This window comes from Amblyomma mixtum, chromosome 3, assembly GCF_055824585.1.
Source record: "Amblyomma mixtum isolate Tamu chromosome 3, ASM5582458v1, whole genome shotgun sequence".
NCBI classification, from domain to species: Eukaryota; Metazoa; Arthropoda; class Arachnida; order Ixodida; family Ixodidae; genus Amblyomma; species Amblyomma mixtum.
In genome coordinates, this window is record NC_143014.1 from 388,540,330 (window position 1) to 388,560,048 (window position 19,719).

The window sequence follows — 19,719 nt, forward strand, 5'->3', positions numbered from 1 at the left end:
AGCGGGCTTCGAATATGCGGAGCTAGAACATATCAGCCTCATTTTCCACCGGTTAAAGGAGTATAGACACCCAATCTTGATGGAATGTTTTCTTCTCTACAGCGACACGGAAGACGTTACTATGCACGAATCAGCACATGGTATATTCGTCTACCACCGCTAAATAATTTATAACCAATTTTTCCAGTCGCGCTGTTACGGTTTAGCAGCCGAACGGTGGCTTTGAGGTCGAGCAGTAGTTTCATGTCATGCAAGGCAAGGATAAACGTCGATATAATCACTGCTTCATTGCTTTAATTCCTTAGAGTGCTAAAGCCAGCCTTCCTCAAGAGACAGAATGACAGTGAATGTAGAATCAGCGATGATATTGCAGTTTTTTCATGCCTCACGTGATCTAAAACCACTTCTTGACGTCACAATCAATCGTTCGGCTGTTGAAATCGAAACAGCACTAGTAAGGAATTCGATTATAAATTATTTATTGGTCGTAGGAGAATACCACGTTTTAATCCATGTATAATAATACCTTATGCATAATTACAAACAAGAAAACATGCACCTAAAAGTTAGGTGTCTGTACTCCTTTAAGGCCATGCGGCCCACGTCGCAGCCTTTCACCCGGATATTCCGCGCTGTGCTTTGCATATCGTCGTCTTCGACATTTTCAACACGTGCGCGAGTCAGAAGAAAGGCAAGAGGACGCGCAAACTTGGAGCCGAAAAAAAATGCTCCCAAAAAGGCGCCCCTAAGCGCCATAGGGCGAGGATTTAGCAAGTCACCCGGAACGGAAGAAAGGAAGTGCCGCCTGACCAAAATGGAGGAACTCTCCAAAAACAATGGGAGATTTAAACCACAGCAGCAGAGTAGCAAAGAACTTCTATTGTAATTGGTGTGAAAAAGTTCAGTTTTAACGCGGGAGCGTAAAAAGCGCGAGTTGAGCTCCTTAAACGACAGCTTTAAGGAGTTCGTATTCAAGAAAAACCTGCGCTGTCGTCGAAACAGAAGATAACGCAATTAGGAGTTGCGGAAACGGGACCGACGTCAGGGTTTAATTCTTGCAGCGACCTTGCCACCATGTGGACAACTGCAGCTGCTGGGCAGACTTGCAAACAGCTCATTTGGAACAATTTTCGCAGTGCGCAATGATGTGGAACTGTGCCCGTAACTACTGTAGGAAATTTTCGAGCGTTTTTTCCTTCTGAGAAATGGAAAAAAAAAACGGGAAAGAAAGTTTTCCTTGATTTTGCAAGATTTATATTTATTTTGTTTATTTTGTTAGTGCCATGGCCGTAGCTAGTCAGCCACGACATGACAGCGGGTGAAAAAGTTCCTTCGCCCTTCTGCAATAGAGTTCCAGTGACTCTATTCCGCGAGCGCCGACAGCGCCATCTGACGCATGACGAACGATTGAGCGTGGTTCAGTCAAATCCTGCTGGCCCCGGTTCCGCTGGCTGCCGAGGGTGGAACGCAAATCGCAGAGCAGGGCGCTCATAGGCGATAGGGGGCCAATGGCTGCCCGCCGCGGAAGATCGGTTTTTAAGGTGTTTCTCAGAAAAAAAGAATTATTACCTACCTAAGTACATGCCCTGAAATCACTAACGTCGTCGCCTCACCACCGTCTGTGGCTCTGCAGAAGGCGCGCCGTTCGTATGAGGCGCATCACGAGTGCGCTGTCATGATGAGCCAGAAGAGATAGCGTAGATCCGGTTTCCAATAGCTGCCGGTAATCCACCTACATCAAGACCTGCATCGATGACAGAAAGGAGACAAAAGCTCCGCAGTGTCGGTGCTAAGTGCAACACGTGCAGGTCCGTCACCACCTTTCCCTCTTCAGAAGCATTGTCTCCACGCTCTCTGTTTGCATGGTGTGGTGCAGATCCGAAGCCAACGAAAATTAACACCCTCTCTCCCATCACGCTCCAGCCGGCCGAGCGCCTAGCAGATGGGCGTAACCCTCGTGGTGTCACTTCAACCCAACACAAGTTCTCGATGTCATACTTGTGCATGTCTCCAAAGTAGGCGCCCACCTGTCCGTTGCAGCCACCAGAGATGTACAGGTCTTCGTCATGCACGCAGGCACAGTGATGTCTGCGACCATTGCGGCGCACACCTTCCACACTTCGGTGCACCCACATCGAGCTGGTGGTTTGCAGATAATACAAGTAATCATCGTACCGGTCGTTTACCTCTATGTCGAACGCCTGACCACCCCAAACATGCGGGTTCCGACTGGTGGTGGTGAAAACTTTTAATTGTTGAAATAGAGTTTGGGAGCCACAGAGTGGCCCCGCTACATGGTCGGCGTCCCTAGTCCGGGACACCGCATGACAATGCCCCGTCTATCGCCCGTTTCACCAGAGCCCTTTGAGACTCAAGCGAGGAGCAGTTGAGGAGGGCAGTCTCCCATGCCTCTCTGGAAGGGGTAGGGGGAGGGAGAAGGTGGGGATTTTGAGTACATGCCCACACCATGTGGAAGATATTGTGACGGACTAGAAGACGACGAAGCGGGCAGTGGCATGGGCAGGAGCGCTCGTGCTAGGCTCGTAGACATTAAATCATATCATCGCCATCGGTCATGCAGTCCTTTCTTCATCGCTTGCCGTCACGTAACAATATCACAGGTCTCCCCACAGTGCGGGCATCGCCCATCCGTGTTTGGATCGTAATGCTTTAAGATTGCCGGACAGAGTAGAGTACCTGTCTGCAGGCGCCTTAAAGTTCGCTCCTCCGTCTTACTCAGCCCCTTTGCAGGGGTCGGGAAAAGACGGTGGATGTCGACTGCTGACACCGTGTGGAAGCAGCGGCTAGCTGGGGCCTCTCTACTGGTCGGAACGCGATGCCACGCCAGGCTCTCCAGGTCGAGAAAATATACACGGTACGAGTATTCCGTGTCCAAGTTATCTAAGATGTACAGCCTTTGTCAAAAGTAACCAGGCTGCATGGTTTGCTTTTAGCTCGTACAGTGGAGCCCTCTTCCTTCAAGCTGAAATGGTCGTTAAAGGTAAAGATTGGGGGTCTTCTTACCCTCCAATACCCTTTGATCTTCAGGAAAGCCACAAGGGCCCCACTATACAAGCTTGAAGCAAACCATGCAGACTGGTTACTTTTGACAAAGACGGTACATCAATTGACCCAGCATGCAAACAGAAAAGAAGATGCTCATTGTCGGCACTTGGCCGAACATCTCCTTGCGGCTCCCTGTCATAGCGAAGGTATCGAACCGGTATGTGCCGCCAATTCGCGACCTTATGTCCGAGGAACTCCCCCACATGTAGACGCACTGCCCGTAGGCGGCAATGCCGTGGTCGATGCAGCTAATGGGCTCGCCTTGGGAGTGCAACTCGGTCAGCAGCACACCCCACCTTCACGTTACGGGGTGGAAGGTGTTTGCGCCTAAGCGGCTGCAATAACCTTCCATCGCTTTCATCGTGATAGTTGTAGAACGTGTCGAACGAGTAGACCTTCCCTTTGATGGTGACAGCCATGTTGTTGACGAGGTCTGGAACGCCGTTCAGCCGCACAGTCCACATCGTGCAGTGATGACCAGTCTTCTCAGAGATGAAACCGGGCGTTAATTTTTCCTTCCTGCAATCGGGCAAGCACTGGGAAGGAACAGATTTGGTAGGCGTTTTTTTTTTCTTGCTTCTCTTCGTTGTAGTGTGGTAGCTTCTGGCTCATCCCCTCCTGTTATGACAATATAGCAACTGTTCCTGGGCTTAGCGAAGAAGAGAGAGGGAAAGCGTGTAAGGAGGGTTGCGCAGGGAAAGAAGGACACGAGGAGGGCAGGAAGGGCACTACGCACTAGGTGGCGCAGCCGTGTGTGACACCGAGACACATATTTCTTCGCTACAGACTAGTGCATCGTTCGATGTGATATCGTGAAGCGCTAGGAATATTTAGCCTCTTGACTGCAAACGCCTTCTGTGATTGCTTCAGAAGCCACGGGACTGTAGGCCCTGCGCGCACACAAGATTTGCCGTGCTCGTAAGATTGCGAACACAGGCGCGGATCCAGTCTGCGGAGACCTACATAGACGGGCAGGTAGGGTCACAAAACAATGGGAACGTCACCATTAGACAGCCATGAACGCACCCAGGAGGCAGGCTCGGGCTTGGGACGCTTGACATCAGGAGGAGGCCAAAGTCTGCGAAAATGCGGCCGTTGGAAAAGGAGATCAACGCGCTAGGAAAGGCGAGATCAAACGCGCTACACGACAAGGTCCCTGACATGTGGGGTAGCTGGTACTCGTACAAGGCCTCTATACATCCCACTTAATGCACGTTCCTCAGCGGCGGTTTCCATTTCGACTGACTACATTTTCTTTTTAATATCAGCAAAATTGCTTTCCTACTCCACCACCCTCTCGACCAATCAGCATTTTCCAGTGCCAACAATGCTGACGCTAAGTTGCTGGACGAACGGGACATTTAATGCTGTCGCGTAAAAAAATAACATTGGAGGGAACACTTAAACTCCGCCTTAAGAGTACGACGTGATAGCATGATGGGTTAATTCCCGTATTTGCAGGCCATTCACTGTTTTACACTCACAGATCCTTGGGAGTCCTCATGCCCCTCCTGTCGCACTGGTGCAGTGGTTAAGCGATGGGCCTTGTGGGACCCAGGTTGCTCTTCCCGAGTTTCCAATCATTTATTTAACTGCCACAGTGTGCAGTTTGCTCACTATCCGGTGGGTAGGTTTTGATGACGCAACAAAGACACGTGACCTAGGCGGCCCATCCGCCTCCTAGGTCGCTCTCTGGGATCCACCTGCCAGAGCCATGCCCGTGCTCTCTCGCTCACAACGCCGACGAGGTTTCCGGGACCTTTGACGCTATTGCGCTAAAACAGCGCTATCAAGTCGATAGAAGGCAGTCAGATACAGTGTTAACGCCGTTCTTTCTGCTGCTCAAAAACTAAAGACATTATGCCCGGTAGTTCAAAACAGAGAGGCGAGCGGTGTTTGCAAATAAAGCGTCTATACCACTGCCAATTCACACAGTACGGGAAGCGTATAACCAACGTAATTTATCGGACACCGTTACTGCGCTTGATTTCAATAGATTAATATTGCCACGAGGGCGCTTCAAACCTGCGGCGGAGCAAACGGGTCAGCTTCGCTGGCCACTGCACGAGGGCGCGATGCTATCGCCGCAACCGATCACGTAACTGCGACACACTTTCGCGCTGTGCGTTGCAAATCGCCTCTTCAACAACTTCCACCCGCGGCGGTCCGCTCGTAACACGTTTCCCACAACCGGTAGATACCTGCCGCGGGGGCTCAGAGGTTAGCGTGCTCGGCTATTCAGCAGGAGTAACCGGGTTCGAACCCAGCCGCGGCGGCCTGCGCTTCGATGAAGGGAACACACAAAATTAGCCCGTGTGCTGTGCGATGTAAATGCACGTTAAGGATCCCCGGGTGGTCGAATATACTCCGGAGCCCTCCACTACGGCCCCTCGTTCTCTATTTCGCCTTTCACTGCCACCTTCCTCCTTTCCCTCACAATGCGGTTGAGGCTTCCACCGATATATGTGAGACAGATACGGCGCCACTTCCTTTCCTCAAAACCACGTATTTAGAGGTGTATATACAAGGCACAGTGACCGAATCACAAGCTTATATCTCACCAGAAACAGCTGCAGGTATTCAGCCCCCTTAGGCATTTATTACCAGAACAGGAAATGAAAAGGCGAAATACCAACGATACACACCACATTTCCACCATCGCGGCAAGGTTGAACAAAGTGGTTGTTGCTCGCGATATGAATAGACCAGAGCTGCATGACACCTATACCAAGCACCTGCTAGACGATAAGGCGGTAACAAAACATGCGCGAAACGAAAGAAAAAAGTACCGCAGGATTTAAGCATTAAGCAATATATATTTCACGTCTTTTTAAGGCCGTCATATGTTCAATCCCAATCAATGCGACTGGCATGACTGGCGACTGGCATGACATGGTAAACAAAATTCTGGATTGTAAAGCGTTAATTACTTATCATGTGGCGTAAAAAAAGCAATTCGCTCTGAAACAAACCCGTAATGGCAGAAGAGCCCTCCTGACCACTTATGCTAACTTTATAACGGCTTTTAGCGCTTTTAATCTTGGTAACTGCAAGAGTACATGTCCTTTTTGGAACATTCATTCGTGTGAGTGTCATCAAATGACAAACATATTCAAAAATCGAACGGAAATAGTCACCCGTCGACGCACCAAGTCTGCACGCGCCACGAATACCGATCACCATATCGCTGCTTCAGAACAAAGCCGCATAAGGGCACCGCCATCGCTGGAATGACCGGGCCTTGTTTCTTACAGAAGCAGGTGTCTCTGCAGGATGTGGACGGTGCGGCTAAACGGCGTTCCAGAGCATGTCACCGACAGGGCTGTACGCATCAACGACCGCTCTGTGTTTGATGCACAGACACTCACAATAGACCTGTTCACATTTGCCAGCAGGACGGGCTTCAGCGGGTGCTTTGTTTCGCTTGATCAGGCGAAAGCATTCGATCGGGTGGAACACTCGTATTTGTTCGGAGTCCTCGAAGCCTTCGGATTCCCTCCGCAAATTGTTAGCAGGCTGCGCATACTTTACGCAGACCTGAATGCTCGTCTTTCCGTAAACGGCCACCAGAGCGCTCCCTTCTCAGTCACCCGGGGCATAAGGCAAGGATGCCCTCTCTCCCCAACGTTCTTCATGTTATGCCTGTATCCACTCATCCGGCGCATTAACAACAGCCCATACTTACGCGGCTTCCCTCTGCCTGGCCAGGGTCAAATCAAGGTTTCAGCCTACGCCGACGACGTGTCGCTTTTCCTCAAGGACGTAGATAGCTACGCCGCTTTTTCGCGGCTGTTTCTCGAGTACAGCGAGATATCGGGGGCCCTATTGAACAGGAGAAAAAGCAAGGCACTAAGGTTTGGCACCTTCACACCCAACCTTGCGGGCGAGGTGGAGTGGGTGCAGGGAGTGAAAGTCCTGGGAGTAGTATTCCTCGCCAGCGGAGAAGTAGCCCGCGAAACCTGGACTAACCTCCGCACGAAGGCTGAGAAACGTCTCTCGGTGGCGTCAACTTTCCGCCTTTCAATGGCAGAGCGCTGCTATATAGTTAAGTCTACAATCCTAGCCGCATGTTTTTTTGTCGCCCGCGTCGCAAACCCACCGCGCACGTTTGCTCCAGGCTAACCTCGGCCTGTGGCTCTTTCGTTTGGGTGGGCAAAACCGAACTTGTGTCACGAATGTTCATGCGCCTTCCATCGTACATGGGTGGGTTTGGTATACCTTGTATCCGCACCATGTGCAATATGCTCGCCTTGCGAGGAGTACGAGATCTTGTACACAACCCAGACTATCCCGGGAGAACACTCCTCACATACTTTCTGCGTACAGCGCGTAACGTGTTTGTTACACAACACGTGGTTGGCCCTACAGCCGAGCAGCCGCCGGCATTTTTCGTTAACGTGCGTCGCACACTGGCGTCGTTGACTGCCAGCGTGCCCGATCTGGATGTTGATGAAACCCCGCCCTCCAGGATGTGTGAAGCACTAACGGTCGTTGAGCTGACCCGTGAACAACTCCAGAAAACGAGACGGGCACGCTGGCGCCAACTGACCTCAGCTGCGCTTCCTGCAGATGTCAGGGACTTCGGCTGGCTGCGAGGCTGGCGGGTCCTGCCCACAAGAGACCGCCTTGCGGCGTGGGGCGTGGCGCCCTCCGCCCGATGCCCGCAATGCGGTCTTTTAGAAACGTTGCGGCACGCTATGTTCGACTGTGTAGTGGCGCGCACCTTTTGGGTACTAGTGTCACGGATGTTTTTAACCCGCCTCGAAGGGTGCACTAGTTCACGCGAACTGTTTACAAATATGCTGTTGTGTGTCGGCATGTTCGTTTTGTGGCGGCAGCGTGGAGCGGCTTCCTTAAATGGGCGTCCGCAAAGAGCAATGTTTCCAATGTTGCAGCGCCTCCGCACGCGCCTCTTTGAGCAAGCATGCGTGGACGCACTGTCAATGAGTGAGGCTGAGTTCTTGCGCAAATGGTCGACATATTTCATCGTCCTGCGCGGCGGTCGAGTGTCGGCTTTCTTACTGCCTTACTGACGTGCTCAGTGCTGCGTCACTGCGCATGTGCTTGACTAATCAGAGCATTGAGTTCAGCAGTTTTGCTTTGTATTTTTTGTTGACATTAGAAAAAAATAAACTTCTCTTTCTACGCATCAACGACAGGGTCTACTCGTTCGACAGTTGCCAGATGGCATGGAACTTGGTCCACGTGTTCTTTGACCCCGTGTCGCACCGGTGGGATGTGGTGCAGACGCAACTTCCCGACGCCGGGCCGGTTACCATTTCCCTCCCCTCAGTTGTAGCGTACGGCCACTGCGCGTATCTGTGGGGCGGCCCGCAAAGCTGGCCATTTCCAAGTGTTCTTTATCGCTTCGACCCAAACACGATGACATGCAGCCGTCTGGCGGTGTCCGGTGAGGTGCCGTCATCCATTCACGGCAGCACAGCTTGTGTTGTGGGTAACCGCAAGTATATCTTAAGTTACTGGGATCCTTCGCCATATATGCGGGTCCTTGACTTGGATACCCTACGGTGGTATCTTGTCCCCACCAGCGGAGAGGCTCCGGTTCTTCATGCCTGCCACACTGCGTCTGCCATCGGGAACCGCATGTATGTTTTCGGCGGCATCGCAACGGACCGTTCCCTCACCCTATACTATTTTGAAACGGCCATCTCTTCTTGGGTGCGCCCAGAGGTTCAAGGCGTTCCCCCTGTGTATCGGCGAGGACATTCAGCCTTCGTGTTCAACGAACAGCTGTACATTTTCGGAGGGTACAGCGATGTGCTCAAGACCTTCTTAGCAGATATGCACACGTACGACCCCGTGACATCGCGTTGGACCGAAGTGAAGCCCTATGGCTCACCACCATCTCCCAGGTACTGGCATGGCTGCTCAGTGATGGGTGAAAGATTGTTTATCTTCGGCGGCTTTGCGCCGGCACCCAACCAGGATGAGAGGCAGGTTGCAGAGGAGCGAAGGGCGCTGAGGGATATCCACGTGTTGCACTTGGCACTGACACTGCAGTACCTGTGCTTACTTGCAGTGATTCATGCACGGTTGGATCTACGCCCCTTACCACCCTTCATTAGAGAAATGTTCGAAGCTATAACTTCTCACCCTTCGTAGGCGATGGCAGATGCTGGATCTCAAGCAAATTGAGAGCCCTCGGCGAAGGCAGCTTGGTGGTACGGTGTCACGGCTCCGAAAGGAGCGCGAGGCACCTTCCCGAACCGAGGCAAAGGGGTTGGAGCTTTGACGCCCAGCGGTAGCCGGTTTATGTTCAGCGTCGCGAATGAGGACAGAACCACGAAGTCAGTCTCCGAAAATAAGATCTATTCTCAGTATCAACCGCAGGAGACTCAGACGCAAGCATTTACAAAAAAAAGTGAAAATAACAAAGCACAATAAGTAATGGACAGGAAAACTAGTAATTGCAAATACAACAGTCAAATTTGAACTAACAGGTTACATGCAGGTTGCACACAGACATCGAAAATTACAGAATAGGAGTGAAGGGAAAGTCACAGTCAATTAGGAAACGGTCCAGCGAGCGCGGCGGCAGTCCACTCACAAAAGACGACGCAGAAGGGGAGCTCTCGAAGGTGACGGTCCTTCCGGAGTCCTGTGGCGTTCTTCGGAGTGCGATGCGGCGGCGGCTCGGGGAGTCCGGAGTGCTCGGAGGCGAGAGGCGCACTACTCTTCTGTCCGACTCGGGTTCTTGTCCAGCCGTCGGTTGTCAACGCACAAGACACTCCCTCCCATCCAATAATTCACTCTAAGGGACAGCCCCCATAAAACAAATACCCATAAGCGCACCATGCAGTCGATACACAAAGGACGGAGCACGTAGGCTCCGCTCCTTCCACTATGCATGGCCGCCATTTTGAGGGTGAAAAAAAAAGTAGGACAACCAAAAGAATGGTCACGTACGCCAACATCTTCTGTCCTGCAAGGGGGCACCTTGCAGGCGAGGAAAGTTAAAAAGTTGAAAAGGAAGCCCAAAGCTTTGGGCCTGTTAGGGGTGACTTTGAGCTCGAAAACCTAACACATATACACAACAAGCCGGGTGTGCTTCCCCGCTCGCGCACTGCGGGGGGTCTGCCTAACTGGACGGAAACTAACACGCGAAGACGACGCGCACGTACTCGCGCTCTTGCGACGATCGACCAAGGCACAGACATACAGGATACATTGACATGTGATATCAACAAACTCTAGAGCTTACAGATGCTTAATTACCCGAAATTGAGAATATACAAATGCGTACCACTTTTGTGACATACGGTGATGATGCAACTTCGGCGCAGCTGCTTGACAAAGAAATAAGCACTTCTTTTATACGCAAAGAACGCCTTCCTTCAGTGCTCTATTTTCGCGCAAGCAAGGAAGTCGCTAGTGTTTTGTTTATATTCATGTCACTCGGGGCCGCCACGTTCTCGTAGTAATAAAGGGAACAAATTTTCTGAACGAAGAGTTATTCACTGAAATCGATTCAGCTCCAGCCCGGTGGTTTCTTCAAGCAAGTCGCATTAACACCACTTCGGGATGAAGCCCGTGTTGAATTCTAGTTAGCCGCGTAGCCACTGCTGGTCATCCTTTTCAAAGCAGATGGTAGATAGAGATGTGTCGGTAGGTGTCGATTACAGCTTCTATCCGGAAACAACTTGCGTCTTTTGCGATGACTTCAGAGAGCCAAACTGTTATTACTTATTTCCGCGTGTCTGCTTTCACTTTTACGCTGGTTTAAAGGTTCACTGATTTTATAGCCTGCTAGTTATGGTTCTCTTTTTTCCTATATACATCCTGATTTCAATCTGGAAGCATCCGATCGGTATCTATGTCTTCAACCTGAGCTGATAGAACGCGTCAAAGCTTGTGTAACTGATCGTATTTGGTGCTGATCATATTGAAGGCAGTCGACAGCATGCTGGCCAGTATCTGAAGCTTCCTTACAGCTTATTTATACTGATGCGAGAGCGCTCCAGTGGACTGCGCACGCCAGATACATTCTCGACAAGCTAACCCACGACGGCTGGTGTGAAATGTTCGAAGATGTGTCTGTGACACTAACTTGAATAGACCAATCAACTTTGTGCCATGGGGCTATTTAGCCACAGATGACCTAGCGCCATAAAAAAATTCATCACAATCAACAGTAAAGGCGAAGGTGCGAGAATAAATCGTGACAGCCTACGTGGTTGGCCGAATTAGAAAGGACGACCAACCGGGCTAAAGAGGCGATGGAGTACTAAAAGTATATGAAAGTATATGACAGGCGAAAATGGAAGCAAGCATGATGGGAAGGTAACAACATAAAACGGGTGTATGGGCGAAAGGGAAAAACAGAATAAAAAAAGAAAACATGGCCAGCAACGCCCTGGAAGAATTCTTATGATCATACAAAAGAAAAAAAAATTACTATCAGCAACTGTAGCCCTTCCGTTCCGTACCGAGCAGAAAGAGACCGTCGAGAAAGAAGCGGTGGAGCTTATGCGCTGCATTCATCGCGTTTCACGTAGCATCAAAAATGTGGCAAGCCTTCAAGCGGTCAACAGGGCTTTGCAAAACCACTCTATATTGTTTAACCTTGTACGTTTTGTTTGCTTTGTTCCATATTTCCAAACTCCACGAGTATGTTTTATATAATATCCACCGGTTTGTCGTCACTGCATGTCATGTAAAAGGGGGCTTGAGCGCAATCAAGTGAACATGTTTCACTTTTTGCTCGAGCCTCCTCCGTTGATTTCTTTCTGACGGAAATAAGCTGCATTAGATTTGATTTGATTTGATTTATGATTTTTTTGTCTCCGCTGTGTGAACTTCGCAGTATGTGCCCGTTTGTGATTAATGTAAAGAAGAATAGCCCGCAGTGTACCAAGAAGCACGATAAGAAGTTCAAAAGTGTGTTTCAGGAGTCGCGCAGAAAGTTCTCCTCACTTCCAACAGGTTCTACATTGGAGTGACTGGTACATGTTTAAATGAAGGGGCATGTGAACACAGGCTGCAAATAGAGAATAATCCCGGAGGTCACTCAACAAACCTTCGTAAGCGATTAAAATATAAACGTCACGGTATGAAAAGGTTTCTTGTAAACATACATTTGGAAACGACGTTTTGTTCAGGACTGAACACAACACAAAAGAGGGTGGTCGCAGAAGCGTTTCACGATATTAATACTGGTGAGAAGTGTCTCAGTACGCCGTATATTTCACTTCTGCGCTATAAAATTGTTTTCCTGGCAGGCCGATTGGAAAGCTTTTTGCTACTTATCACCCGTTTTTTTTTTCGCCGTGCCTGTCTGTAACTATTTCAGGCTATGTTTTGACTCTGTCTCCCTGTTTCTTTTTTCGCTCATCCGCGTGTTTTTTGTTACTACCCACCCATCGTGCTTGTTTCCATTTTCATATCTAATACATCCTATTTTATTTCTGAATATGCGTGTGTGGCGTGTACACCTAGGCTACTCAAGCACCTTGGCGTCTCTTTGAGTGTCCGCAATAAGAGGGCACATTACCGGAAAATACCGCGTGCAAACTCTTCAGCACTCTTATCATACTTGTGTCCCTTACGGTGTCTCGATTCTTGGCACGGTGACCACCTGAAACCTGTCTCTCGCCCTAAAATTTCTTATGTACGCGAAAATATTAATTGCACAGTACTTTATATCCAGGTTTTCAAAAATTTTCGCTCCTTTATGTGAGATTCATATTTTGAATCTGTCCGATCTGATTATCGATGCTGGTATGTAAACGCTGGTGGCCTTGGTTTATTTACCTGTATGTCGGATAGGTAGTTTCGCGTTTCATTTTTTCACTGGACCTTACACGCCCAATAGTGCGTGCATTCTTGCAACTCAAGTTAGTTTATGTTTTACCGAAGCTTCCTGCGTCTTCAATTGTTTCTGATAGCCCCTTTTTGTCGGGCTTAAGCAGGCGGATGTACTTACCTGTTCGTTTCCTACTTATTCTTTTCTCCCATGATTTCCGGTTTTCAGTATCGGGAAAATCGTTGTAGAAGGATTTAGTTTGTATGCTCTTCTCTCCGTCCATGTACCACGCTGCGTATTTTATTTAATGGAACAAGGTGTATAGAAAAAAGAATGCGTTTTTTTTCACCCATTACGGACACGTTGCCCGCTAAAACGTGATTAGATCAAAAAGAATTTTTGTGTCATTGGCAAATTTCCACCTTTATAATGCCCCCCCCCCCTCTCCAACCCTCCGCGACGCTCCAGAAACAATTCAGCATTGTTTCATCAATCAAGACTTAATAGTCTTCTGTGACATCACACAACAGACATTGCAAAAGAAGTTAGACACCGCATTCTGTACGATATCACACTGGACTTTAATTTGCTAATGACCCTTTGTTCTTTTTTATTGAGCTACACGACTTCTGGAAAGCGCGCATGATATACTGACATTGCGAATCTTTTTCAGCAAAAGGTCACTTCAGAATGATGATTGTTGGTATAAAGGGAGTGTAACCCCACAATGTGTTCAAACCCGAGTGGCACTCGCTCTTACTAATGTGCTCTTCATTGTCTTTTTTTTATTGCTTCTTGCTTAGGTTTATCGTATTATGATGCGTTAGTCATGTGCTCTTTCCATCGTCTCTTTTCCAATCTTTGGTGACTTGAACGCGTCGAGTTAATCAAACATTTTTTTTTCTAAAGGATGGCACACAGTTCATGTACGTAGAACATTGCATGAATGTATTAAATACCATGTTGAAGAAAAAGAACATGTCGGGCCTGTGTTTTTTTTAATCCAAAATAAAAAGTCTGCCTCGCCCTTTTAGTTGTGTTGTCTTCTGTCATGGTAGTGGAGTGCAGCCGCTAGATGAGTTCTTGGCAAAAAATTTATCAATGAAATATTTATTTCCAAAATGGTTTAAGTGTGATGTTAGAAAAACAAGCTTGCCTGGTCTAGGGTCAGCATCCCAGACTCGCAAACTACAGGTCAAGCGTTCGATTCACGAATTATGGCCCCAAAATTTGCTTTCAGCGCAACTGAATTGCTTTATATGTATACTTAGACGTCCAATGACATTCGAGTCTTGTTTCCACCTTCTATTCATTAGTTTTGCAGTGTTTTATCACTTCTCATTCCATGGCTCCAGGTGTGACGTCAGCAACCTCTCGACCAATCCGGTTTTCCGCGCACACCGGTGACGACGCCAACTACGAGGAGTTCTTCGCTGATCGGCACCCTTACCACTGTACCGTTAAAAGCAGTTCGCTGTTCTTCCAACATGTCAAACCTGCACCTAGCTAAGGAACTGTTATTTCGCACAGAATAAAAGTGTCGAACGCCTTGACAAATGCCGTTTACTCTCCCGGCTAATATACAGGAAAGGCAAGCGCGAAATATTTTCAGTAACCTACCAGGCCTGGCAGAGCGAAATACTACGCGTCACACGCAAGGTTATGCGAAGTTGCTAATGCATAACGCACCAGATATATTAAATAAATCAAATAGTTACCGCCTGTACTGCGCTACGTAATCTCCTACAGTGCTACATGACGTGTTTAACTATAACATCACTAAGGGTTAACTAATGGATCATATAGCCTGCAGAAAGTCAAGCTGCTCGATTTGGCACAACGACACAGATGCAGCCCCATTGCTTTAATTTTTTCCCCTCCAAGACATTGTTTGGCCTACCTTATGCCGACATGCTCATTTCAGGGACGTTGGGTGCACTGTTTTTAACGAATGCAGACTATGTAATATTATGTATTCATATAGAGTCGTGTTATATTTTGTGCAGTATTTATTTCACATTAGTTTATTTATTTGACATTCACTTCTTTAGCGCACCTCTTTGTAAAAGTGGTTATGAGACAGGTTTAATGCATTTATAAACAGGTTCTGCATTACCTTTTCTTTTGGGTGCCATTCTTCGTGATATTTATTATGTTAATTTGTATGTTATTCAGCCTCATCTATGCACTCTTGTTCTGCCATTCGCTAGTGTCCTGGCCTTGTCAAGTTTTTCTTACAGCCGTTTTGCCACGGCATCCATCAGCATTGTGGAAGTTGAAAAAAGAAACTTTCAATTAGTAAAAGCAGTCGTTAAATGCATTCCTGGATTCAAACCGATAAAATAATAACGTAGGGGCAAAGATCACAAAAATGAACAAGTGAGGGGAAAACCTCAGGTTGCTTGAGCCAACGTTTCGACAAGGGGACTTGTCTTCGTCTGGGCAAAGCGTTCATCATTGGCAGGGATTAAATAGGGCCTTCGCTCCGAGGAGGAAGGCCCCGGGGGTGGGGAAGGAAAGTGGTGTGAGAGGGGATGCGTGTCAGGAAGGGGAGGGAGGTGAACCTTGATTCGTTAAGCTGCAATAGTGGAAAAACTTATATCCGGGGGGGGGGGGGGGGGGGGTGTAATGAACAAAGGCTTTGAAGGGGCTGCGACGGGGGGAGGCGCTGTAGGACCTGAAAAACTCAGATAAGAGGATTAGTCAGCGTGGTACAGGGAAATGAGAAGAAGGCAAACAACATAGGCTGGCACTGGAAGGAGGGGCATTTCCAAGGAAGGACAAGGGAGGGGGGGGGAATGGCTCGAGTTCAGAGAAAGCCAAAAAGGTGGGGCCGAGGGGGTAACAGGAATGTCAATGTTTCGGAGAACTGATAGTAGGGGATTAGGAGAGAAAAAAAAAGAAGGGGGTGAGTCACAGGGAGACGGTGAGAAGGCCGGAAATGTGGTGGAAGATATGACGTGGGAAGGGTGCAAAGAGCGATAGTATACTCAGAAGTACTTGTATTTGGCCGTGTTGGTTCATAACTTTTCAGGAGGACACAGGGGTGCAACAAAAGACCCGGACATAGAAGCAGACAGGGACAAGCACTTGTCCCTGTCTACCACCACGCCCGTGCCCCCCATCCCGCCCCTGTGTCCTCCTGAAAAGATAATATACTTATGCGAGGTTCTAGCAAATGGCCTGAGCACGTGCAAGACATTTGTTAATTTAAAATTATGCTAGCCCTGGAATGTACCTGAGTGATTCCAGGTTTCCTCTAGACATGTTAATCCCTGTTGTTTGCAGTGTTTTAAATTTGTGGATTAGGAATGCTTCTCTGTATTTTCTCTCCCTAGTCGATTTGAAGCCTGACTGAAGAATGAACAATTTGAGTTCGTCGAATTTGTGATGGCGTTGATTAGAATGGGTCGACACTGCCTTCTGTTCATTCCGTGTTGTGTCAGCCCGGTGCCCGTTTAATCTGGCACTCATTGTTTGCCCGGTTTCCCCGATATATTGTTTCTGGCAGAAGGAGCACTGGAGCATGTAGATAATATTGGACGATGTGCAGTCAAAACTAGTCTTTATATCGAAACTGAAATCATTTGCCGTACTTTTAACCGTAGTGTCCCTTTGTAAATGTTTGCATGTCTTGCATCTAGGTCGAGAGCATGAAGTTACTGTCGGTGGTGGTTTCTTACCGAGCCTAGCATGCACCAGGATGTCCTTCAGGTTTGTGTTGCGTCTGTATGTTACCCTTGGTGCGTCGGGAAATATTTTCTTGAGACGGTCGTTACCAGTTAAAATGGGGTGGTATTTCCGCAGGATATTGTTTATGTTTGGAAGCGCGTTTGAGTATTTCGTTTATGGGTTTCTAAGTGGACACAGGCCACCACCCACCGCGGGTTCGAACTTCGCGCGAGCCAAGGGCCCCGATCAGCCGTCACCACACACACACTGGGACACCGATGCAGTGCACTCAGCCTCCGCTGGGAGGAGAGCGATTCGCCGCAAAGAAATAGGCCTCCAAGTTCACAAAGGAGACGTTTATTCACGTCGTCCTTCAGCAGTACACACACACTCAATCGTCACCCCGTCCCGGGGGCGCGCGAGGAGCAAGGCTCCGCTGCGCGCACGAAGCGACTCGAGCAATATGCGCCGCTAGCACGCCGCTGCAGGAGAATGTCCCCGCGGCAGTGCTGTGATCTCTCTCTCGTGTCGACCGTTGGGCCGGTTGCGAGAGAGAGTGGGCAATCAACGCAAGGTACGCCTGTCGGAGGTCGCTGGACCCCGCTGGACAGGCTCGAGCCGCTGCAGGTCAGAGGACACGTGCGGGCGAGCTCGAGTAAGCACTGGTCCGAACGGCAAAGGCCGGCACGGATAAACAGTAACGTACGCACCTTACGCTGTCTCGGAGGGATCTCTCTCTCTGGGCCCCGCTCGGACGGTCGCGGGGTGCGCGGCCGCCCAAAGCGGGTCCCAAATTCCCGCCAAAAGGCGCCAATGGCAAAGGCCCTTGGGGAGCCGGGGCGGAGCTGTGGCTAAATGACAGTGATTAGTCACCCAGCCGCCTCTCCACCGCCTGAGGCGGGAGCAAGGGAAAGAGGAGAAACAACGCCGGAGGCCGGCTAGCCGCGCAAAGGCGACGGCGGAAAGCCAGGATTCCCACATCCCCCTCTCCTTAAATGCCCTCCTACCCATCGGCAAAGCACGCGGCCAAAATAAAGAAATCAATACACGAAAAAAATAAGCTACACTTCAGTTCCAAAATAAAGAAATGAATACACAAAAAAAAACTAGCTACACTTCAGTTCCCGCCAGAACAACGTAAAAAAAAACAACACACAAAAAGATGTGAATACAACTGTACAACTATGTTACAGGTGGATGCCAGCCTCAAAGTTCGGTGGCGCGGCCCAATGGGCCGGTCGGCGACTCACCGCTCGCAGACTTCAAGTTGAACTGGTTGGGAGGGCCGACGACTGATGGCGGTCTTCTTTCCGTTGATGTAGGGTGCGTTGATGACGACGGGGCCGCGGCAGAGCACTGACCTCGCGCCCTTGGGCACGACATCACGTTCGGCACAAGAGAGTTAGTGCACCCCCTTCACGCCGGCTCAAACGGGCGAGGACGTTCGGCGGGGTCCTGATGTGCAACCTTGGCCACAGCGAGGGGTCCTTCTCATCCTCGCACTCACGCAGAAGCACACAGCACAACTCACAGGCGTCGCCTTGGCTCATGGTTACGCGCGCACACAGCCACAGCCACAAACACGCATACACCGGCACGTACGCGGACGCTGGTCGGCGACAACGATCCCCCTCATCAGAAGCGTCCAGAGGCGCCGCGGCGAGGGTCAAAGGGTGCACTTTCCGCCCCCCCATCGCCCCAAACGCCCCGCCAACTTCCCCTCCATACGGGCCGCACAAAACTCGCACCACCGCGACACACGGCTCCTTAACGAGCCAACCACCCACAGTCGGGCCGGAAATGAGAAAAGGCGCGCCGTACAAACGACACCTAATCCAATCTATTCCTTCTAGAAGATAAGAGCAAGCACTAGCGGGCTGAAGTTTGCCTATGTACATCTCGGTACGTTAGAACGAAAACAGATGTACAAGCGGGGAAACGAAAGTGGCTAGAAACTGACTCAAACAAAACAAATAAATAAATAGATAAACACACAAGGCTGGAACTGAGCATGCTGCCAAAACAACAACCGAAAAAAAAAAACACACCGTGCTTCACCTGGGTAGGGCCTGACAAGAAAGCTCGCCAGCTAGCGGAGGCTGCGTGCCTTCGGTTGCGGAAAAGTCCGCCGTCCGGCATCAATCACACAGGTGACCGTCGCCTCAGATTGTACCGGTGCTCCGTACGCTTGCGTTCCGCAGCACCAGTTGTGCCTTTACACTTGCCTTTGATACCAATGGGTACCGGCGCAAGCTCATCAGACCGTGACGCGTAGGCCTTCAGGTCAATGAACCCCTGCTTGCTCCTGAGGAAAGGCCCCATCAAATCGCAGGTGGCCATCTGCCACGGACGCACACTGTCAATCGGTTTCATCATTCCAGGCGGCTTGCCACCCCGTGACTTCACCGCTTGACAGACATGGCAGGAACGGCAATAGCGGATAATGTCACGCTTCATGCCGGGCCACGTCACCGATTGACTCAGTTTTGCAAAAACTCTGGAGTCACTCAGATGACCGGCCAGTGGTTCGTCATGAGAGAATCGCAAAAGTGCGCCTCTTAGACTTTGGGGATAACCACCTAGAACGGGTCGATGGACTCGTCATCGGTGGCTATGTACAGTCAGACCGGAATGAAACGCGAACAGAGCATGTCAAGAAAACAAAATATTTTACCTGCCTACTTTCAGCTGAAGTGTACAACTAGCCTGATTCATGTGTCTGGGTAAAAGGCCTACTGAAATGCATAATCGAAAATAGGTTGTAAAGTAATATCTCGCTGCAAAGCAGAAATGTATGACATATGCGTGTTCGCGTTTCATTCCGGCCTGACTGTACTTCAGCACGAGCCCGTCATGATCCAGCAAATATGACTCCCCGGGGTTCGCCGCGACACACGCTGGCTTCTGCCCCCCCTGCGCCCGCTACAATACAAGTAGCGTCACGGCGCTCCGTCTCCCTGAGACCGTCGCTCACCTCGCGACAAAAGGGGTCATTTTGCTGGGCTTTCAGTAGCTCTTACGGCTGAAAACGATTCCAGTCATCCCAGAGGGGAACATGGTCTCGTCCCCACTCAGGTTTGCAGCCAAAATTTCCGTTCGCGTCGGCACCTCCGAGGCGCTCACGAAGAGCTTTGCCTCTCGTCCGCTTTGCGAAGCGCTGCTCGCCTGGTTAGCGGAATGGGTTAACCTGTTTGCGGGTTCCCCCTCCTTGCCGCCCG

General features: G+C 49.7%; 1 protein-coding gene across 1 annotated transcript; it reads right to left on the bottom strand.

The window, feature by feature from the left end:
• Positions 1 to 1,673: 1,673 nt before the first annotated feature.
• LOC149357129 (kelch domain-containing protein 3-like) lies at positions 1,674 to 3,530 on the bottom strand. The gene is made up of 2 exons (XM_089576514.1): positions 3,363 to 3,530; positions 1,674 to 2,201 (listed from the first exon to the last, which is right to left on the bottom strand). Exons 1-2 carry the CDS (start codon positions 3,528 to 3,530, stop codon positions 1,674 to 1,676), a joined length of 696 nt encoding a protein of 231 aa, XP_089432640.1.
• Between the last annotated feature and the right edge of the window lie 16,189 nt (positions 3,531 to 19,719).

Bases quoted from the DNA above. Each gene is read 5' to 3' on its own strand.
- LOC149357129 (XM_089576514.1), bottom strand. From the start codon at position 3,530: ATGTGGACTGTGCGGCTGAACGGCGTTCCAGACCTCGTCAACAACATG. The intron at 2,202-3,362 runs GTGGGGTGTGCT...TGGGGTGGTCAG, and splicing joins TTCCACCCCGTAACGTGAAG to GCGTTCGACATAGAGGTAAA.